The sequence below is a fragment of the Coniophora puteana genome (assembly GCF_000271625.1).
Source record: "Coniophora puteana RWD-64-598 SS2 unplaced genomic scaffold CONPUscaffold_13, whole genome shotgun sequence".
Taxonomy (NCBI): Eukaryota; Fungi; Basidiomycota; class Agaricomycetes; order Boletales; family Coniophoraceae; genus Coniophora; species Coniophora puteana.
The window spans coordinates 1,143,210-1,163,591 of NW_006913065.1; the positions used below are offsets into that span (position 1 = coordinate 1,143,210).

The 20,382-nt window shown below is 52.7% G+C and overlaps 7 protein-coding genes across 7 annotated transcripts; 4 read left to right on the forward strand and 3 right to left on the reverse strand.

The window, feature by feature from the left end:
- Positions 1 to 332: 332 nt before the first annotated feature.
- Positions 333 to 1,544, forward strand: CONPUDRAFT_110545 (carbonic anhydrase). The gene is made up of 4 exons (XM_007775003.1): positions 333 to 454; positions 595 to 689; positions 771 to 844; positions 1,057 to 1,544. Exons 1-4 carry the CDS (start codon positions 338 to 340, stop codon positions 1,398 to 1,400), a joined length of 630 nt encoding a protein of 209 aa, XP_007773193.1. The 5' UTR covers positions 333 to 337; the 3' UTR covers positions 1,401 to 1,544.
- Positions 1,545 to 2,596: 1,052 nt separating this feature from the next.
- Positions 2,597 to 3,525, reverse strand: CONPUDRAFT_168609 (uncharacterized protein). The gene is made up of 2 exons (XM_007775004.1): positions 2,750 to 3,525; positions 2,597 to 2,691 (listed from the first exon to the last, which is right to left on the reverse strand). Exon 1 carries the CDS (start codon positions 3,485 to 3,487, stop codon positions 3,179 to 3,181), a length of 309 nt encoding a protein of 102 aa, XP_007773194.1. The 5' UTR covers positions 3,488 to 3,525; the 3' UTR covers positions 2,597 to 2,691; positions 2,750 to 3,178.
- A 1,479-nt stretch (positions 3,526 to 5,004) lies between these two features.
- Positions 5,005 to 7,431, forward strand: CONPUDRAFT_146583 (uncharacterized protein). The gene is made up of 17 exons (XM_007775005.1): positions 5,005 to 5,185; positions 5,240 to 5,322; positions 5,393 to 5,402; positions 5,458 to 5,556; positions 5,618 to 5,627; positions 5,691 to 5,708; positions 5,765 to 5,816; positions 5,882 to 5,913; positions 5,972 to 5,996; positions 6,045 to 6,072; positions 6,130 to 6,172; positions 6,225 to 6,325; positions 6,390 to 6,483; positions 6,543 to 6,600; positions 6,652 to 6,676; positions 6,744 to 7,014; positions 7,126 to 7,431. The coding sequence occupies exons 1-17, from the start codon at positions 5,082 to 5,084 to the stop codon at positions 7,294 to 7,296; spliced, it is 1,224 nt and encodes a 407-aa protein (XP_007773195.1). The 5' UTR covers positions 5,005 to 5,081; the 3' UTR covers positions 7,297 to 7,431.
- Positions 7,432 to 7,942: 511 nt separating this feature from the next.
- CONPUDRAFT_146584 (WD40 repeat-like protein) lies at positions 7,943 to 10,777 on the forward strand (the record flags this gene model as incomplete). Its single annotated transcript, XM_007775006.1, has 8 exons — positions 7,943 to 8,742; positions 8,796 to 9,782; positions 9,843 to 9,923; positions 9,976 to 9,999; positions 10,060 to 10,122; positions 10,182 to 10,436; positions 10,506 to 10,677; positions 10,716 to 10,777. Exons 1-8 carry the CDS (start codon positions 7,960 to 7,962, stop codon positions 10,775 to 10,777), a joined length of 2,427 nt encoding a protein of 808 aa, XP_007773196.1. The 5' UTR covers positions 7,943 to 7,959.
- A 26-nt stretch (positions 10,778 to 10,803) lies between these two features.
- On the reverse strand, positions 10,804 to 14,982 carry CONPUDRAFT_168612 (acetyl-CoA synthetase-like protein; the record flags this gene model as incomplete). The annotated part of the gene is made up of 13 exons (XM_007775007.1): positions 10,804 to 11,087; positions 11,165 to 11,428; positions 11,480 to 11,629; positions 11,699 to 11,992; positions 12,062 to 12,614; positions 12,676 to 12,840; positions 12,909 to 13,070; positions 13,137 to 13,352; positions 13,409 to 13,515; positions 13,587 to 13,811; positions 13,875 to 14,182; positions 14,238 to 14,604; positions 14,665 to 14,982. 13 exons carry the CDS (start codon positions 14,980 to 14,982, stop codon positions 10,860 to 10,862), a joined length of 3,357 nt encoding a protein of 1,118 aa, XP_007773197.1. The 3' UTR covers positions 10,804 to 10,859.
- Positions 14,983 to 16,606: 1,624 nt separating this feature from the next.
- On the forward strand, positions 16,607 to 18,183 carry CONPUDRAFT_130246 (NADP-dependent alcohol dehydrogenase; the record flags this gene model as incomplete). The annotated part of the gene is made up of 3 exons (XM_007775008.1): positions 16,607 to 16,830; positions 16,897 to 17,391; positions 17,444 to 18,183. 3 exons carry the CDS (start codon positions 16,607 to 16,609, stop codon positions 17,730 to 17,732), a joined length of 1,008 nt encoding a protein of 335 aa, XP_007773198.1. The 3' UTR covers positions 17,733 to 18,183.
- CONPUDRAFT_158032 (uncharacterized protein) lies at positions 18,177 to 19,675 on the reverse strand (the record flags this gene model as incomplete). The annotated part of the gene is made up of 7 exons (XM_007775009.1): positions 18,177 to 18,306; positions 18,361 to 18,625; positions 18,685 to 18,824; positions 18,888 to 18,997; positions 19,062 to 19,119; positions 19,175 to 19,280; positions 19,348 to 19,675. 7 exons carry the CDS (start codon positions 19,673 to 19,675, stop codon positions 18,177 to 18,179), a joined length of 1,137 nt encoding a protein of 378 aa, XP_007773199.1.
- Between the last annotated feature and the right edge of the window lie 707 nt (positions 19,676 to 20,382).

Here is a 20,382-nt window from a genome sequence, read left to right on the forward strand (position 1 = left end):
CAGCCAATTAGGCGTGAATCAACATGACAGGCCTGGAATTTTGCGAACGGGGCGTCTCGGACGTTGAACGTTGAACGTTGAACTACGACCAAGTGCGACCTCCAGCGGACGCGGAAAGCTGAGGCCGACTTGCAGAACACAGATTCACGTCATCAAGCTGTTCCCCCAAGGCTTCAAAATTAGCTCGCGTACGGCTGCATGCCAACGCCGCTATATCTTCCGCCACGTCTCGTCGGTATTAAGGCCACCACTTCAACTCGCAACTCGCAGTCCATCCACCATCCCCCCACCTTTATTTTCCTCTTCACGCTCAACCAACACCAAGGCAACCCCAACGATGCCCTCTCAGGCCATTATCGACAATCTCTTTAAGCGGAACGCGCTTTGGATGGACAAAGTCAACGAGGAGGAGCCCACCTTCCTCCCGACGCTCGATAAGGGCCAGTCACCCAAGGTAAGTTTCTGTGTGCAGAAACGGAGAGGGTAGCAACGTGCGATGACGCGCGGCCCGCGTTTACCGTTTAGTCTGGGGTTTTCGAAGGCCTTCTAAATGTGCTCTAACGCCGCTTCGGTGTTGTGCCTTGCTATTCACAGGTCCTCTGGATTGGATGCGCGGACTCGAGGGCACCTGAGAGCGTGGTCACCGCTTCTCGCCCTGGCGATATCTTCGTCCACCGCAACATTGCGAAGTATGCCTATTCTCTGTTACTCCGTGCTACCCCGCAGCGTCTGACGGTGCTTCATCATCTGTTCGTCACTGCGCATTGCAGCCAGTTCCATCCTGAGGATGATAGCGCGAACGCCATCTTGACGTACGCAATTGAAACCGTTGGCTGCGAACATGGTGGGTGCTGTCTTATCTGTGGATATATGCGCGTCGATTCTCATCCATTCTTCTTTATCTGTTGCCCTTATCTGTCCATCTGCTCTCAATTGCCTGCACACCCCTCTCATCCACCTCCACCATCTCCACCTCCACCCACGACTGATCACCGCTCTTTCTCCTCGCTCACCCTCCAATACTTATCCGACAAACACACCATTCGTCCTCTTCAGTCGCCATCGTCGGCCACACCCAATGCGGTGGTGCCCTCGCGTGCCTACACGCCGCCGGCTCTGCGCCGGCTACCGCTCCTTCCGGCCCTACCGGCGCCCTCTCGCGGTGGCTCGCACCGCTGACGAAGCTCGCCACCTCGCTGCAGCTGTCGGGCAAGCCGCACCACGACGCGCTGACGACGCTCATCGAGGAGAACGTGCGCGTGCAGGTCGAGAACGTGTGCGCGTCTGCGCCGATCGGCGAGGCGTGGGCGTCGGGTAAGGGCGTCGCGGTGCATGGGTGGATATATGAGGTCGGGACGGGCAAGTTGAGGGATTTGGGTATCACGCGGACTGCGGCTTAGATGTTATGTGTCGAGGGTCTGAGTGACGAACGAAATGGCAAATGTGTATGCTTATGTGGGCTAATGTTAACGATCGTAGATGAATGCAAAGCATAGAAGTTATCGAAGCTGGCATGAATGGATACTCAGGAACTCTTGGAAGACAACAATTTCTACATCGCCAGGCTGTTCCTTGTGTTCAGTTGACGCTGTTGCGTCGATTTCATCAGTCGTCTGCAATTGCGCACACTGTTTCAACTAAGGACGCAAGCCAAGTGAAGGATTGCTGAAATGCGCGAAAATAGTCGACGAAGAACTCTGCGCTCATAGAAGAAAGGATTCGTCATGAGAAGAACAATTAACACCTTGGGAACGTATACTGTATGCTTGCCAGATCATCCTAAGGTGTTAATTGGCAGGCCAAATGATGTATACGACGAGAGAACAGGTGAAGTGCTTCTTATGTATCGTACTGTGGAATATATCCAAGTTGGTCATAAGTGCTGACGAGCCAAGTCAGCGTAGCGACATCGATGTCGAATGTGTTCACTTGAAGCAAGGAAAACAGAGACAATAACTAATTTTCCCCAGAAAGCCAACTTCGTTCCCCTGATTTTCAGTCTCCGGATTTTCGGTTTCCGGATTTTCGCTTGCTGCTACATCTTCTTCCGACTCCGAGTCACTGTTACCAGGATGCTGATCTGGGTCCCTGTTGGTGCTCTTTGCTTTGGCTGATGTATACCTTCACGCAGCCACAGACTGAGACATAATGTCAGCTATTTTCTCGAGAGTGAAACGTAACGAACCTGGCTATCGCCAGAGACACGCTTGCTTGTTTGCGACGTAGTCGGCGCATGGGATGGTGTTCAGCCTCGCGGCCCGTGCCCGTGTCATACTGTTCTCTTTTTTCGCCTTCGCGCTTGCTTTCGTTGTAGATTTTCTTGTTGTACAGCGCTGGCGTCTTGATCCTTTGCCTAGCCACTTAAGATACTTTCAGCGAGGTTCATTTCATCTCAGAAGTCTTCGGATTTCACTCCACGCCGGTGTCTCTTGCCGATATATAGTAGCAGGCATCTCGACGGTAAAATTGCGCTTGGTGCCTCTGTCGTTGGCGTCTCGCGCTCTTGCTCCGAAAACCATCTGCTCGGTTCATAAATCCGTATGGCATAGTCGTCTTCTGCGCTTGAGAAAGCTCTGACATCGGGGAACTATTCACCAGCTCTGATAGCGGCAATAACCGTGCTTGAAGCCCACATCTTTTCCAGTGCCCAAAAGTACTATGCGCTGTCGATGAAATTCGTTTCTGCGAATTCTTTGGATTTTTTATGTTAAACCTCCAATTTCTTTGCAAAAGGAACGGTTAGGAATACCTCATCTCGTAGTGCGCATTGGAACCGATGTTTCTCCCGTCTCTGCGTTCCAAATCTGAACTCGAGATCTCAATTAATGGCCATCTGTGGAAACAAAGCGCTTGCCGCCCGGTGAGTGAGAAATTGCGCTACTGACCGCCCGCGTATGCCCATACAATGGATCACTGAACTTTGTCCTTTGACGAGGTCCCAAACATAGATAGCACCGCCGATAATGAGCGCTTGAGCCTTGAACTACCTGGTGACCTTGTAATGCCTATACAAATGCTCGCGATTTCGCGAACAGCATATCCTCTAAACGGGCTCCTCGCTGGCTTCCCAGTTTCCGCGCCCGTACACGCATGGCGCAATTCTAGAATAGTCCAGCAATAAATTGTCCATCGGGAGAGTATACCGCACTAGGTGCACCGGAAGAACTATGCGCTTCGGTCACGGATGGACCGGTAGCTTGAGCTTGTTGACATCGCGGACACAAATCTTGCCTTCGCACGAGCTGGTCGCGAGACTCTTCCCGTTTGGCGCCCAGGAGATCGACTTGTCTAGGAAACAATTCTGAACTTTATCTACAAGCTCGTGGTTGCGGGAATTCCGTAATTTGAGCCTGTGATCTCCAGCAGTGGCAATGAACTTTCCATCAGGGGAGTACCGAACGCTCCAAACAGCGCGTTTGCACATTATGACAGACTTCCCACCAACTCGGGTCTCGTGCCCGTTCTCGATGTCCCAGATGCGCATCATACCGTTGCGTCCGCCGGATGTGAGACGCTTCCCGTCAGCTGAATAGCAGATAGCAGATAGATGTGACCATATACGTGTACCCCTTCATGCTTTTGCCCACTTGTCTACCTGAGCGATCCCTCGATCCAGTTTTGAGATAGAATTACCGTGAGGCAAATAGGCTATAGCACGGATACCCTTGCGGTGACCGTCGAACGGCATGAACCCTTCATCTGGGACGGTTACCACACCGTCAAATTCTTCACTAGAGCCCGATATGGACTGAAGGGAGGGGAATGAAGGGATGGAGCCTTGATAGTGTACTTCTGAGTCTGAGAGGACGGACATGAAGGAGCTTGGTAAGCGCGAAGAAAGATATAACAAGTTTGAGAACGCGTTTTAAGCGCACGTACAATAGGTTTCTTGCTGTAGAGCCCCCCCCCCAGGCTAGAAGTAGGTACATCAGCGCCAAGGCTTCAGGACGGTCTCGGTTCTTCAAGCGTGTGGCTGGATGATGGGCATCATCGATATCGCGGAGCTGTTCAGCGTACAGTGACGGGAAGTAATCAGAGCCTGATGAACGTGCATGCTAAAACTGTGCCGAAATCTCCCGGAATCGAAAAGGCGATAAACTTCTCCAGGTGAACACACCGTGAACAGAACATTCACGAATGCGTTGACGGTGCGAGACCAAGTGCAAGACAATTCGGGAAGGCCTGGGAAGGCCCCAAAAAGGGGCTCATTGAGGCCCGGAGCACCGGACCGGACAGTCCTCGTTTTGGTTCCGTGGCTCGCGGTTGGCTCCGCTCGTCCGAGTCCATGCACCGATTTGACGTGCTTCGTGTTTCAAAATTTCGCCCCGTTGACACACCCCATGTCTTGTTATCCGTCTTGGGAGTAAAGTCGAGCCCATTCCACGTCAGTTGATACACATCTTAGGTATTGCTTCCTCTGCTTCCCGGTTTCTGAAACTCCAAGAAACACGAGAGCTATGACTGACTTATCCAGGAAACCACAGGTCCTTTGCATTTCGGCCGCTGGTCAGATACTGGCTGACCGACTGAGACCTTGTATGTAGAAGCGCACGCAAAGCTGACAGGGAAGTCGGTGGTCCCTGCATCGAATGAGTAGGTCACGTCATGGTTGAAAAGCGACTCACAAACGATGCATGGCTAAACAGCGACCGATGACGATCACCGGGAAACGCGAGGCTTGCCATGCGGCATCCTCCTGGAGTCTAACGGCTCCCAAACTCTCGCTCACCTACCATACACGTCCAGGCTCATTCATATACCTCTTTGTCCCCGCGCGTCTCGGGGCATGTAGGCGGTGTGCTGATCAGACCGCCTTCTCAAAGGTGTCAGGTCCGCGCCTCGCGCTCTGAGGCGGCCCCTGCGATATGACGGTATAATACCACGCCTGCCAGGGGCGATATGAATCCCTGTTTGCTTTAGACACCGGGCGTCTTGGTCTCGGGCCTGCCTCTTCCATCTTTCCTGTCCCTTTTCCCCTTTCCACTCTCCATCTCGGATTGATATCCCGCCTTAACCCGCAGCTGAAGCTGTTTTCCTGGTTTCATCCGAATACCTAGGACTGCCATTGGGATCTACTGCGTATGCCACCTTACGCGAGCGGCAGTACGACCGCTGGAGTAGGGGGAGGAAGTCCAGCAGCAGAGATCATGCGCGGACCACTGATAGGAAGCTTGATTGGTATGGCGTGAGTCATCTCTCCGTAAGCCAGTCTCGACTAGCAAGCTAACCGAGACTCCAGCTTGTACGGCGTAACATGTCTCCAAACCGTCTTTTACTACAGAGCATACCCAGGGGACCGGTTGAGTCTCAGGATGCTGGTGAGCCCGTCCTGCTGTGTAACACTACGTCCCTTGCTGTGTGAGCGCTAATCACTACGCATATAACCAGGTGTGCCTCGTATGGTTCGTGCCGTCAGCCTCGGGGTAATCGGCCATCTTCTGACATAGCGGCGTACAGGGTATTCGAAACGGCACACGCCTGTATGTCAATATTCGTCCTCGACAGGTATCTCATCCTGAGTTTTGGGAATGATCTGGCTGTGGAGTCAACGGACTGGTGCGTCGTTTGGCCTTCATAGTTTCTCTTGCACCGTCTAATGCATCTCTGATGACAACAGGGTGTTTACTGTCAGTACTGGCGTCTTCTCAGCCCGCATCACGGACGTCACTAATTAGCGACTTGCCCATCAGATCATGCTGATCATCGGTGTGAGTGCGATAACATTCTATTCGAGCAGAGACTTACGACTAACTCTACGCCGAAGTTCATGACTGATCTCGTCGTGTATCTATACTTCACGTGGAAAGTATGGGCATGTGAGTCATGACCTTCCCAAGGCTGTAGCTTAACGCTGTACTCACCCGTCCTCTCCAAAACGAAGTTACGCGCAGAAAGTGGGCAGCTTTATTCATGGTATGTGGTCTTCGGACAATTGCGCAGAGAAGAGTTGACCTTAATGACCATTCGTCAGCTTCTGGTTGTCCTTGCACGTACCGGTAAGCTGTCTGATCCTTACAAGCAATCCAAGTTTGATTATAGATCAGCAATCAGCTTGTGGGGATGCGCTGAGACGTGAGTACCCGCAGTTTACCTCTCACGCGTGTATGGAATTGACACCCGAACGAACAGTAGTCGCTATGAACTATGGTTAGATTACCGGAAGAACACGCTGGTGCGGTCCAAATGAATGAAGCGTTAAACAAGTTTCTCTAACATCAGTTCAGTCGATTAACATAATAGGAAACTCACTGTTTATTGCCGGAGACACGTTTTCGGCCGCGATACTTGCGTACTACTTGCGAAAGAATCTATTGTTGTGGAAAGGGTAAAGTCGAATCGCTCACTCCCCACCGCCATGCTGCCTCTAACTACACTCCATTCCCATGCAGCTCTCCGACCTCCCAACTCTTGCATCGCCTTGTAGTCTACACCGTTGCCACTGGGACGTTGACGAGCTTAATTGATGTAGCAACGCTCGTTCTGGTGAGGACTACGCTTCTTAAACCTCATATGCAGCGATTGAGGATCCTTTGATTTTGCAGACCGTGCAGCAGACGAGTACCCTCAGCTTCACTGCTCTGATCATTATACAAACACGAAGTGGGTATTTGGATGTATCACTTCTGTTTGTATCCTTACTTTTACTCCCAGTTTACGCAAATTCTCTCCTTGCCTCGTATGTCTTCTCTATCACTCCCTCGGCGTGCCCCATTCTTGATCCTGATAATACAATTGCCATGCAGCCTCAACATGCGCAGACTCAACGCCCAAAGGCTCGGCTCACCAATAACGATGTCACCCGACCCCGACATCGCGTTGATGAGCACCTCGCTCCAGTTCGCAGGCGAGACCAACGCCAACACTAACACTGCCACAGAGTCAGAATTGGTCCGCTCGCCGCGGACGTCAGCATCTACCGCTGCGTCCGGTTCAGCGTGCCGGCCACCAGAGCTTGATATTGATTGGAGGGGGCATGGAAGCTCGAGCATGGACGTGCCGAGTGAAAACACTGTCGTGAGTGCATCCATATTTCATCCTATGAGGGTCGGTCGTGAATGCTCACCGGGAGATTGTTTGGGGATATGCTATCTAAATCTTGTTGCGACTCCAAACTTGCGAGCACAGTCACAGGCAATGTTGGCGAAAACTGTAGCTGTGCGGGAACTAGAAGCTATAAAAGCGGAGGCAGAGGGAGAGGATGGGGTGAGGGAGTCGTGGCATACTGCGCTTGCGATGCCTGACAGTAACTCGGATGTCGTGAGGGTTCCTCCACCATCTCCTGGAAATGGCTCGTGATTAGTGATGAACCTGGTTGGGGGCTTGGCCTTCGAGGGTGCATCCAGGGACGTATGTTCCGATATCTGGTCGCTTTTTGCGAATACCATCCTACTTGCTGCATTAGTGTCAGGTAGAATTTCCATGATACCTCTCTACTAAATTATATACCTGGTTGCTCATGAGTGAAGTGCACTCAACTTGGACCAGCAGAGACGAGTTTATGAGAGGGAGAGACAGTGTCACATCAGCCGGGTGCAATATCCTTGAGTTGAACGTCCAATCAAGGCTCTTCCCGCTCATGATAGGGCGTCTATTACGTTCCGTGGAAACACAGCATTGCATACGCGTCGTGCGTATGTTTTCTTTCTTGTTCCTCTATCAAGGCCACTGGACCCGGCGGCTCTTCTCCTTTCTCGTCTTCGAATTACCCCTCGGATTGCTCTCATGTCCACCGTGTCAGACGTGCAGCAGCTTGAAAGCGTTCTGGACGAGACACGAAGCGTTGATACCGTAACTACAGGAAACGCAGATGATGAGGACGATTTAAAGCCTTTCACAGGCCACACAGGGGGTATCATGTCCATCTCTTACTCACCTGACAACAATTACATTGCATCGGGCTCCGAGGACAGGACAGTATACATCTGGGATGCAAACACAGGTAGACAAGTAGGCGTGACAATGCATGGTCACGAAAGCCCAATCCACGACATTTCCTACTCTCCTGACGGAAAACTCCTCATATCCGGCGGAGAAGATAGCATTGTGCGCGTCTGGGATACCATGAACATTGCTGACGCACCTGTGACGACCATAGAACATGCTGTAGATCAAGTATGGACCATCAATCACTCTCCAGACGGGCGGCTCATTGCTACTGGCGGCAGAGGCAAAACGCTCAAAGTCTGGGATGTTCGCCAGAAAACGCTCGAGTTTGAAAGCGGGGACCATTCAGACTTGATCCGCTCTGTGTCTTGGGAACCGAGCGGGAGTCGACTTGCGACCGGCTGCGCGGATCATAAACTTCGCGTCTTCGACTTGAAGAAACCTGGCGCGGAGGTATTGCTCGCCGAGGGGCATCGGGGCGAGATCAACACTGTGGTGTACTCGCCAAATGGGCATTTGCTAGCGAGCGGTGCAGACGATTATAGTGTGCGGTTGTGGGATGCGCGAACAGGAAAGCCCACGAAGAGCCCATTTCGAGGTCATAGGGGCTTTGTTATGTGCCTGACGTGGTCCCCAGACAGCACGCGCATCATCAGCGGCTCTTACGACTATACAGTTCGCGTCTGGGATGCGAGCAATGGTCAGATCCTTTTCAAGGGCGCATTATACGCACACAAAAGTCGTCTATGGAGCGTCGCATACTCTCCTGATGGGAAGCATTTTGCGTCAGCTGATGCTGGCACCCCTCCCCGAGTCCAGATCTGGGATGCACGGACAGGTAAAGCGTCACTTCCACTGGTGAGTAACCACCAGCGAGCCGAGGACAAGCATTAATAAATAGGTTCTTCTAGATATCTGCAAATAAGCATTCTTCCTTCAAACAATATGCAGAAGAACACTCTGGAAAGCCCGACAGATCCAGCGATCCGGGGAAAATGAAGGCTGGGGCTGCTATCTTAGCTGCAATGTGGTTTCCTGATTGTCAGCGCTTCGCAAGTGCCGGTGAAGAACCTCTCGTACGTATCTGGGATGCTCAGACTGGCTTTCAGGTCGGCGACATGGCGGGCCATCGTGAAAGCGTCAACGCGCTGTCCATCTCTGCGGACGGTACCAAGCTCGCGACTGCATCGGATGATCGCACTGTCCTTATTTTTGACACAAAATCAATGCAGCCGGTAATGAAACCCCTCACTGGTCATGACGAAGCGGTTTACACTGTCAGGATGACGCCTGATGGCTCTCGACTTGTCAGCGGAGGCAAGGATAAATCCTTGCGTTTCTGGAACGCAGTCACTGGTGAACTTCAGCATGTCACCGAGGCACATACCGACGCTGTGCGTGCGCTCTCCATGACGAAGGACGGGAGTAAGCTGGCGAGCGGCGGGGACGATAGCTGTATCTACATCTGGGACATGCGCACATATGAGCGACTCGCAGGGCCATTCAAGCACGATGCCTCTGTTCGTACAATGGCCTTTTCGCCAGACAGTTCGCGTCTTGTGAGCGGCTCAGACGACCTTGCCGTCCACGTCTGGAACACTACAACCGGCAGTCTCGCGTTTGATCCTATCCGTGTACATACAGGCTCAATCGGTGCAGTCGACTGGTCGCCGGATGGCACGAAACTGCTGACCGCCGGCTCTCACGACTGGACGATATGGATCTGGGACGCAGCCACGGGCGAACGAGTGCTAGGGCCTTTGGAAGACACTCAGGATGGCGTCAGAGCTGCTGCCTTTTCTCCAGATGGGACTCGCTTCGTCAGCGGTTTCATGGATCACACGCTTCGTATGTGGGATACAGCGACTGGTGTGGTTCTGCTTCCAATAGTCGAAGAGGTAAATCCATCGCTGCTAGGCATGTATCTTATTCCCTAATCACCGTACATCGTCACGTAGTTGAACTCCGACCCAGAGGGAAGCCAAAGCGCTCCAGATCCACCACGAGGAAGAACGGAACGTGGGGGAGTGCCGAGAGAGGTAAGTCTGCGTATCACGTACTCTCAGAGTTATAAGGTGACACTATTTCCAGAGCGACGATGACAGTATCATGAATGTTTGTTCTCTGAATTTTGACTGATCACTCAAAACACCGAATCTTACACCCTTCTCTTAGATGCCAGCAACTGTGCGTAGGAAACCAGCACCAGGCTCTAAAGGGTTTTGGGACGATGCAGACGTGAGCCATAACCTTTCACATGGTTTATCTCCCAAGATGAGCCATTGACCTGCTGGTAGCTTGGTGGCACGTCAAAAAGGCAAGGCAAAGTCGATACTAACAGAAAGAGCAAGAGAGACGTTCTTAAGTCCCGGCACAAGACCAACATTCTCAGGCGATTCTGGTGGAGAAGAACTGTCCATCCTGGTTCAAATCTTAAAGGAAAGAGCAAAGAACAAGGATCTGAAGACTCGGATATCGGCGGCGAAGAACTCGCGATGACTCATAAGCCTAAACGCCCTACTACGAGAGTTGCTGCAGCTCGCGACAAACTGGTACGTCCTGGTGTCGTGCCTTGAGTATCTGCTTCTTCGCGTATAATGAAAGTTTATACCGTTATTCAGCGTGTACTGGTGGCAGGGGATGATCCACATGCAAGGCTCCCCTCGCAAACTGAACCAGAATCCGATGAAGAGAGAGATTCACCAACAGGCTCAGAAGACCCCAATCGGCCCGATCACAGCTCTGGCAGTGACGACCAGAGTGAACACGGATTGGTCGACACGATATGTTTTTGTCTGTGTCTGCCATGTTGTAAATAATCCTAATGTAAGTGAGACTTGCGGTCCTTGCTCTCACTCTGGCCTATCGGGCGGAAGCACCAAGAAGGAAATGAACAATATATTGTAGTTGTATTATATGCAGATACTGTATATGATTAAGTTGTCTGAGATGGTACAACCCTCTCCCATACCCGATCAAGCGTTCGCGAACATACCCACGGAATCCCAGTACTCGACCCAGCGCAGCGCATCCCGGGCAGTAAGTGGTTCCAGCGTACGCATCGTCTCGCTCGCCGCTTGTGCCTTAGCCGTCGCAAACGGCTGGAATCCCGTCGCCTGGAGCTCATCCGCGTCTTGTGCTTCGCGCACTATAGTGTCTGAGATGGCAAGGCCGCGCATGAAGTCGAGCAGTTTTAGCGCAGGCTAGACGTGAATATGAGCAGAAGCACCCTCGTCAGAAAAACATGACCTGAACCAGTATTGTTGAGGAAGAAGCTCACCACTTTTTTGATCTCCGCCTCATCTCCTGCGTTCGAGGCCTGAGAGAGTCTCTCGAGCTCTGCAAACCACTCGGCGAACGGCACGAGAGGAAGACTCTTTCCTCCGTTCATGGGTGCCAGCGCTTCGCTGATAGGTTCTATCAGCTTGCTCCAAGGTGTACAGCGGGGGTGCACGAAGTTGAGCAAAGCCGGCAGCTCGTTGGCAGAGAACGCGACATCAAGCATACCACGCGCGACAGCGTCCATAGGAAGCCATGAATTGACCTGTAGAGTGCTTAGAACATAGTGTTAGGCCACGAGATCTTTAATGCTTACTCCCTTGGCATCGGGCAACATGCCCATGCCGACGCTCGACTTGACGATGATCGGGAACCACTCCGTGGTCGACCACGCACCACGCGGTAGCCCGCCCGACATCTGACCGATACGGAAGCTCGTCGATGGGAGACCGCTTTGTTTCAAGACCTACTCGTGGATGCACCCGTTATTTTTAAGATCACGATCACAACAAACGTAGCACAGCTTTAAACGCACCTGTTCAGTGACGTACTTCCCCTCCCCATACCCACCACCAACAGCAAACTTCGCGTCGGGCATGATTTCCTCGGGCACATCCCCCGCGGCGCTGTGCGGGTCCCGTGGCCATCCCTGCGCAGACGTGACGGACGACGCAAATATGAACCGCACAGTGCCTTGCCCCGACCCGGACTCGCGAGCGAGGTCAATCAGATTGCGTGCACCCTGGACTTGGGGCTCGAACGAGGGAAGGGTGAGGTTGAAATTGACGCGCCAAGCGTTGTGGATGATGTGGGTCACCGAAGTACGGATCTGGATACACGGAGTTTACGTCCTTTAATATGAAGAAGAAGGAGGTTAGATATTTGTTGTCATTCTCACCTCCTCGTAGATGTCGTTGGGGAGGCCAAGCTTCTCCTGCTCCGTGTCCCCCTCGATGAACACCAGCTTATCAGACTTCAAAATCTCCGTGTCCAGCCCACGCGGTTCGAACGCCGCCGCCTGGCGTTCGAGAAGAGACTGCCCTTTTCCGGGTCGGTTGAACGCGTACACTGTCCGCACATCGTCTCGGGCAAGAAGCCCGGCCAGGAGCTCGCTTCCGAGCGCACCCGTCGAGCCCGTCAGAAGAACAACGCTTGCGCCCTTTGGCATCGCGACGTGACCGTTCAGCGCCGCTTTCGCACCAGCACCAGGGAGTCCGACAGAGTACTTCTTGATCATTGCTTCCATCGCCTCCACATGCTGAGCGACGTCAATCGCAGCTTCGCCGGATTCTCCTTTGACGATCGCGCAGACGGCTCGCGCGAGCTGCGACACCGTCGGATGGGCGAAGATGAAGTTCTGGCTGATCTTGCCCGCGCGTTCTCTGGTTTCTGGATCGTCCGCGTGCTTGAGCGAGCCGATGATACGGTTTCGGAGGAATGTCGCAGACAGACTGGGGTTTTGGCGTGATAAGCGCCCCCGATCAGATTACGTGGAAGGAATAAATGACTTACCTGTCGAATCCTTGAGCGAAGAAGTCGACGTCTGGATTAGCCTCCTTCTCGTTATTAACATGTGTGATGTGGGTCTGGATCCATGGCTCGACCACCTCGGGCGTCCAGCTCTCGGGCAGTGGCACGTCCGTACCTGCGCTTGTGCTCGCTAAGATGGTCTCGTACCTATATTCGGCACGAAAGGAGCAAGTTGTCAACTCGAGAAGGAGCGAGTAAAACACAGGTGTACGAACAAATCGTCAATTTCAGATTCGTAAAGCTTGATCGTCGCCTTCTTATTTACTGTGCCCTTGCCAGCGCGAAGCATCGGCTTGTCTGGGTTCGTGACGAGGATCATCTCTTTGAAAATACGACTGAATGCGGGCGCGTCTTTGTTCGCCTCTTCGACGGCGGGCCTAAGAAACAATGACGTCATTGATATCTCCTCCGATACTAGGTTCAGCTTTGTAGCGAGGACGCACCATATCAGATTTCTGAACTTGGCAACCTGAGCCGGGTCGTTGGTATCGACCTCGTAACCTACTCGCGGTTCGACAAGGGCACCAACTTGAGTGCGCTCGCGTCCGAAGAGGACGACTCCGCCGACGGCTGGGTTCGCGAGGATCGTGCCCTCCATGGGAACCGGGACGGTCTTCTCGCCCGTCGAGAGTATGATGACATCGTCTACGCGCCCGACGCTATAAACATGGAATTAGCCTAGGGGGGAAGAGGTGCAAGAAAAGCTGAAACGCACACCCGCCAAAGCCCTTCTTTCGTGGGGTGTTTCTGAAAGACGTCCGAAGTCGCATAGCCGCGGACGTCGGGAAGATTCTCGACGGAGGGTTGGTACGTGTCTGACGTCTACGTGTGCACGTTGATCAGAGTCATGGTAAACTTCCACCCATGCCATTCAAGTAGACGGATAAACCCACCAGGAACTGCAGCTCATAGGTATCATCACTTTGAGGGACCCACCGCACCTTGATCATGTCAGGGATGCGTATGTACATCCAGTCCTCGCGGGAGTAGGTTCGTGGGTCGGGAACGGCGTACGACGCCCCTCCGAACTCGGTCCCACCATACAGTGGCATGATGCGTACACCCTGCCCAGTTAAGTAATCACCGCACTTGATTGAAAGTGGGCCGCCTGCAAACATCTGAAGAGAAGGGTATTAGGAATTTTTGCAGGTGTACTTGTCACAACATGAAAGCATACGTACCACGAACTCCAATCCTTTGAGAATCTCAACGTGCTTGGGCTCGTTTGCCCACTGCTCAAGGAAGGAGGGAACGACAGCGATAGCATTGGCACTTGACTTTTTGATGTAGTCGATGGTGCTGTCAGTGTTAGGCACGACGGGTAAAGCGGTAGGGGAATCAAGCGAAGACGGGCGGAAAAGGATAACAGGGCGAAGGCTGAACATCGGGAAATACAGCTGTATCCCGAGTCCGAAAGTGTGGAAGGAAGGCAAAGACATGCCGCCGATACGCAAGAACGTAGGGTAGCTGGGAACATCATCTACAAATGCTGCAGGAGAGGTCGATCAACTCATAGCATCCAAACTGAATGACTGAACACTCACGAAGACGAGCCCAGCCCAGTGAGGTCTGGTATGTCTGCGGAATAGACTTGGGGTGCCCAGTACTCCCCGACGAGTGCAAATATAGCATGATGTCCGAAAGGGCAGGACGCTTAGCAACCGTAGGATAGTCCTCAACTGGTGAACCGGAGGCGTCCTCGGCAAATAGTTGAGGGTATACGAGGCCTAGCTCGGGCGCGTTGACCACATGTAATGGATAGTCCGATATCGTCGACACCTCCAGCTCTCGCTTGACGTCGCGAATGAGCGTCCTAGCAACATCCGGCGTAGCAAGGACGTGATGAGACGAAACCTTGGTCATCATGCTCACGACGGCCGGTGCAGAATTCCTCGGAGACATCGGATACGGCTAGAACGTTGTTGACATCGCTATCAGTGACACCTAGCTGAGAAGCAGAGAGGTACGCACCACCAAGCCTGCGAGAATCATGCCCATGACGTATGTCTGGTACAAGATCGAGTCTGAATTCGCGATAATGCTGAATACTTGGCCTTCGGGACCCTCTCGTCCCGGGCGAAGAGCATGGGCGACGCGATGACAGCCATCTCGGAACTCTCGATGAGTTATAGTGACGAAGTTGTCGCCTTGCACGTCGCGAGGGAAGATAAAGAAAGGGGCGTCCGGGTTGTATTTCGCGTTAAATTCGAGGACCTCTGGGTGGTTCAGGGAGCCATCTTTCGGCGGGTAGTGGAGATTGAGGTAGGATGACTGAGATGTACCATTCATGGTGAGTTGGGTGAGCGGGCAAGAGCTTGTGAAAAGAACAGAGGCGAAAGATGTTTCTATTGAGCTGCTCCGTCGCTTTCTGTGAGGTTCTTTATATGTTGAACAATAAACTGCCGATTGCGATGAGGACTAAGTTGTGCTGAGACAGAGAAGTGGTCGGCGAGCGTCGGCGTAGCTAAGCCATGCCAAAAGAGATCGAATAGAAGAGTCCAATGAGACGTCCAACGCAAAGTTCATGTTACTAGTTGAGTAATCGAGTCGCGTCGAGGCGCTCCTATCGGCGTCGTGGCGATTATATTGAGCCGCAGAGCTCCAGTGACGATCTCGCCTTCCAATTCGAGGAAAAGATAACATCGGTCCGACGAATGTCACAAATGGCCCGGGCCGGTTATCAATGAGCCGTAGTCCGTGTCTTGATCGAATAAGAACATCATCGTCAGCCCGAGCCCGAGCCCGATCGCCGAGAGATTCAGTGTATACAACATACAGAAAGCAAGTCACCAAAGTGAAGCGATGAATCACCTTGAGCTCAGGATTGAATGAGAAATGGTGCAAAGCAAAACCTGAGATGCAGGCAAATCGGGGCCGCAAAATCCATCGGAGTTACAATCCAATTTTGTCTCCGAAATTGAAGCGACCCCAGCTGCAGAAGCGCCACTCCTCAGGGAACAACATCTTCTTTGGAGCACCCCATTATCTAGTTAATGATACCGCCTATTCATGTTGGCGGCCTGATCGAAGTACTGCTGCTTTAGAAATTGACTGATGCGTTTGCCAATTATCGGCTGTGCGAGTGTTCAAAAATTCTTAGCTACTATCGCTTTACGCACGGAGCCTTGCAGGGAGCTCGCTTCTGCGGCAGTCATTGTTTGGACTGCTTTAGAAACGTAGCACACTCGTAGTCGCGTCCTAAACGCGCAATGTATGACCCAACGACCCACTGAGAAACCTCTGACCCTCTGACTTGAACGATTTCAAGCGCCTCACGGGCAGCCTGGGCACCTCGGCAATGGTCAGCTCATTCCCGCGTCATTGTGTAATGGTCGGTCAGCAAGTCGGTCAGTCTCGGTCAATTGGGTGTTTTCTAAGATAAGAATTGCCTCGATGCGAAGGAGCTGATTACCCCTATTCCAGCTCCTTTACTTGATGCTTATCCGGGCTCTCCCACTTCTTGGGAACATACCAGAAAGTCATTGGAAACATAGCACAATCCGCAAAGCATACTACCTCTGCCATCTTCTCTTGTCTTGTAGACCTGACAGCGACTCGGAAATTGTACAGATATTGGTTCTGGAGAAGACAAAACCATTGCATGCTCCATTCAGGATTGATTCAGGATATCGTATTTTAAGGGGTTAATCGGGTACCACTTGACCGGCGAGCCGACTCCGCGGGTCGCCGAGTCGGGTCGTTCATCATTGAACCGACATTAACCCTGTTGCGTTTGGTGGGTCACCCACTGCGGCCAGGCTCCTGAGCCCGGACACCTTTGGAAAAACAATATGTTATGGGCTCTTCCCATGTATATAGGGTTTCACTCGTCTTGCCTCGAACACATTACAGTCTCCGCAAAGTTTCTTCTCTTCCCTCGGCGTTATATTCTCTTTACTTTCTAGATCCAAACATGCCCGGGATTGACTTCACTGTTTACAAGGGCTCAGAGGGCGGCAAGGTCGTCCAAGCGACAGCTGCCGGCCAAGCTCTTGGCCCCAACGAGGTCCTTATCCGGATCACCCATGCCGGCTTGTGCGGCACAGACCTGCACTTCAGAGGGCAGGACATGGTCCTCGGCCACGAAGGTGTCGGTGTCGTCCAGCAGATCGGAGCACAAGTAAAACACTTCAAAGTGTGAGTAGTCACGCCGGATGATCTACCAGATCCAGCTTCACTCACTGAGATTTCCGTGTCTATCAGCGGCGAGCGCGCGGGCTGGGGCTACCTGCACGAGTCCTGTATGAGCTGCGAAAGCTGCTTCACCGGGAACGAGATCCTCTGCTCCGAGCGGCACCTGTACGGCACGCACGAGCACGACCGCGGCGCATTCGCGTCGCATGCCGTGTGGAACGAGAACTTCCTGTTCCACATCCCCGACGCGATCTCCTCGTCCGACGCGGCGCCCATGATGTGCGGCGGTGCGACCGTCTTCAACGCTCTGGAGAAATACGGTGTGCGCGATACGGACCGTGTCGGCGTCATTGGCGTCGGTGGGCTTGGGCACTTTGCGATCCAAATCGCAGCGAAGATGGGCTGCGAGGTCGTCGTGTTCTCCAGCACGGAGAGTAAGAAGGAGGAGGCAATGCGCCTCGGCGCGACCGAGTTCTACCCAACCAAGGGCGTACAGGAGCTCAAAATCGGGAGACCGCTGGACCAGCTTCTTGTCACGACGAGCCAGCAGCCAGATTGGAACATGTGCGTATCTTTCCTAATCATTACCTCGGTAGCGGGACTGATACCGGTATAGGTACCTGCCGGTTATGGCGCCCAATAGCACCATCTTCCCCTTGACCGTATCCGAGGGCGACCTCAAAGTGCCATACTTTCCGCTCTTGGCCAACGCCATTCGCATCCAAGGATGTCTCCCCCCGTCGCGCGCCATCCACATGAAGCTCTTGCGTTTCGCTGCATTCCACAAGATTAAGCCCGTCATACAAGAGTTCCCGCTCACGAGGGAGGGCATCGAGGAGGCGATGGATAGGTTGGACAAGGGCGAAATCAAGTATAGAGCCGTCCTAGTGGCCGACAAGGCATGATCCTGGTGACGCGGTGATTTCTTTGCATGTTATGGGTTATTGGTTACATTGATAGACTTATAGACTGGCTGTCCGTTATTATTATTATGGCATCATTAATAGCGTCCATTTGAACATTGTTACGCATTGAAGTGATGTTGATGGAGCAAAGTTGCTCCGTGCATGTATTCTTTCTTAGGCTAGGTGCATAGCGAAACGGCTCATTTGGCCCGGAGTTATGAGGAGTTCAACCATGTTAGCTTGCTCGATTAACTCCTCATGGCAACAATAAAGGAGCCAGAGCTTGAAAGTAGGCGGTGCCTATCTCTGAGCCCATCCAACGGCAACATAATGTATGCCATTGTGTAGCGCAACCAATAGCTCAGACTTCAATGTCTAAAACGGTAAAGTAAGAAGAAGATCGAGTCCAACGCAAAATCTCCTTATAAACGGGTTCATACCAGCCTACACCACATTCGAGACATCCACGCGAGTCTTCGTTGAAACACCGCCTTGTCCACCAAAGCCCGATTTGCCATAGTTATTGAGCTCAGCAGCTTCAGACCCATCGCCGCTTCCGTTCATGAGCGCTTGCCTGCCCCAAAGCGATTCATATATAGTACAGCTGCGAAACACATAGAGCACGTACCTTGCTTTCCGCCGCGCGTACACGACGTTCTCCTTCTCCGTGGTGATCTGCTTGCGGATATAACGCATCGTCGGGATCGAGACAACGATCACGACGGCGAGCACGATGTACGTCGCGATCTTGTTCGTTTTGGAGTCGCTGGTCCCACTGGTGTTGAGATCTGTGCCGATGAAAACGGAGGCAAATTGGCGAGGGAGGGCAAGGACCGCGGCGAGGAGGAACTGCCAGAAGACGAGCTGTGATGCAGCGAAGACGGCGGTGGTGACTGTCAAAGGCTCGTTAGGCTGAAGCAATTATCGGTTGGTTGGTCAGAAAGTGACTGACAATGGGGTGGGATCGCGCTGTATCGTGCAGCAAGAACAATCCGGAAGCCACCATTGCGTATGACGTTGCAGAATGCAGCAAACGTGATGTTGTTGCGTTGCGCCCTCTCGTTATACGAGCGAAGCAGATGTTTGAATATGCTGAGGAGACAGCGTTGATTAATATACATCTTCAAAAGAAGAGAGGGCTTGAATCAGACGTACAGGAACATGAGAGTCTCGCCGATGAGCGTGCCTGCAACGACGATGGCGAAGCCGATGCCTGGACCCCAGACAAAGCCGCACAGCATAGCGACAATCTCGTGACCGAAGAGCTGTTGGCAGAATGTAAACACCACGGTACAAAACGGAGACGGGCCATATTTCGCATATACGCACCGGAGGGAAAGAAAGGATGATCATGATCGCGATGGGGATTAGCCACCCTCCAGGTGTCCTGTAATTCACGCTAAGTGAAATGAACGAGCTCCTGGTGTCGAAGAGAGGCTTACCTGTACATCCAATGTGCGAAAGGCTCGAGTGCGCTGATGATTTGATCGTGGAAGACGGCAATCATGACGACAATGAGCACCAAAATTCCGATAACGGCAAGTGAAACTACGTATATGAACACAACGTGAGGATAAAGTCGAACCTAACGAGCGGACAATAGAAAGGAACGCACCGTAATCTCGCCATGATTCCGCATGCCGGACCCGCTGTATCACTCCCTGGATGCTGAAACCAAAAGAGGCGTCAAGGGCTTTGCGCTCGCTTGGCGTAGGACTCGGTGTGCGCGTCAAGTATGTTCGCGAGTCAGGGGCGCCGCGGCCAGAGTAAGTTTGCGACGAAGGAACAGGAGAGACGTCTGCCTGGCCTCCCGTAGATGGTTGGGTGGCATATTCCGGGCCTAAGCTCGAGTATGAAGGCAAGGCGTGAGGTGAAGGGTTTGAACCGGGAGGTGGGTATGATGATTGCGTTGGATAGGAGGGCTGAGGCATGTGGACGCTCATGGCTTTCAGAGACCGATGGTTTGTTCACGGGGCGATGTGGTAGAGAAAGCAGGGTCCGAAACGCGAAGACCTCGAGAGCGAGGTGACAAAGTGTATGTCCAGAGGTTTCCACAAGTCACCCTTTTATCGAGGACCGCTTCTCCTCGTCGTATTTCATCCACGACGTCGATCAGCCAGCACCTTTCCCGCCGAACGCAGGCTGTCCATCTACTGCGGAGAGCTGCGCCTATTTCTAGCGCTCAGGAGCCAATGAGCATGCCCAAATGTCATGTTCTCCTGTAAGACGAGGGGCTCGCTCTCGAAGTGACTGGGCAGGTTGCAGCGACAACATAAACCGCTGTGAGAGTCCGAGACGAAGTCCCGAATAAGACACCCTTCGAGCAAAGGCTGTGCGATAGGGGCACAAACACGCGACTTTTTACACAGCCTCATCCCAGGACGCGGTCATAGTGACGCGACGTTGCTCTTTGACGTTGAACCAAACGGCATTGACCAACGCCCTCGGTATCTTGCCGCTGCTTTCGTCATACGCGCTTTCTGCTGCTCATATGTCCAATGGCGATGTTATTTTCTTCCTGGAACCACTGGGTATATCGCCTCCTCTGGAGCTTAGGTTTGGAGCACCCAGGATCGGCTCCGGTAAATCTCCAACATATTGCAGTAACTCCAGCAAGATCCGCGAGACTTGCGCGAAACTCAGTATGACG

Coding starts and splice junctions, on each gene's coding strand:
- CONPUDRAFT_110545 (XM_007775003.1), top strand. CDS start 338: ATGCCCTCTCAGGCCATTATCGACAATCTCTTTAAGCGGAACGCGCTT. Junction 690..770: donor GTCCACCGCAACATTGCGAA/GTATGCCTATTC, acceptor TGCGCATTGCAG/CCAGTTCCATCCTGAGGATG. Junction 845..1,056: donor AACCGTTGGCTGCGAACATG/GTGGGTGCTGTC, acceptor CGTCCTCTTCAG/TCGCCATCGTCGGCCACACC.
- CONPUDRAFT_168609 (XM_007775004.1), bottom strand. CDS start 3,487: ATGATGCGCATCTGGGACATCGAGAACGGGCACGAGACCCGAGTTGGT.
- CONPUDRAFT_146583 (XM_007775005.1), top strand. CDS start 5,082: ATGCCACCTTACGCGAGCGGCAGTACGACCGCTGGAGTAGGGGGAGGA. Junction 6,173..6,224: donor ATTACCGGAAGAACACGCTG/GTGCGGTCCAAA, acceptor ACATCAGTTCAG/TCGATTAACATAATAGGAAA. Junction 7,015..7,125: donor TGCCGAGTGAAAACACTGTC/GTGAGTGCATCC, acceptor TTGCGAGCACAG/TCACAGGCAATGTTGGCGAA.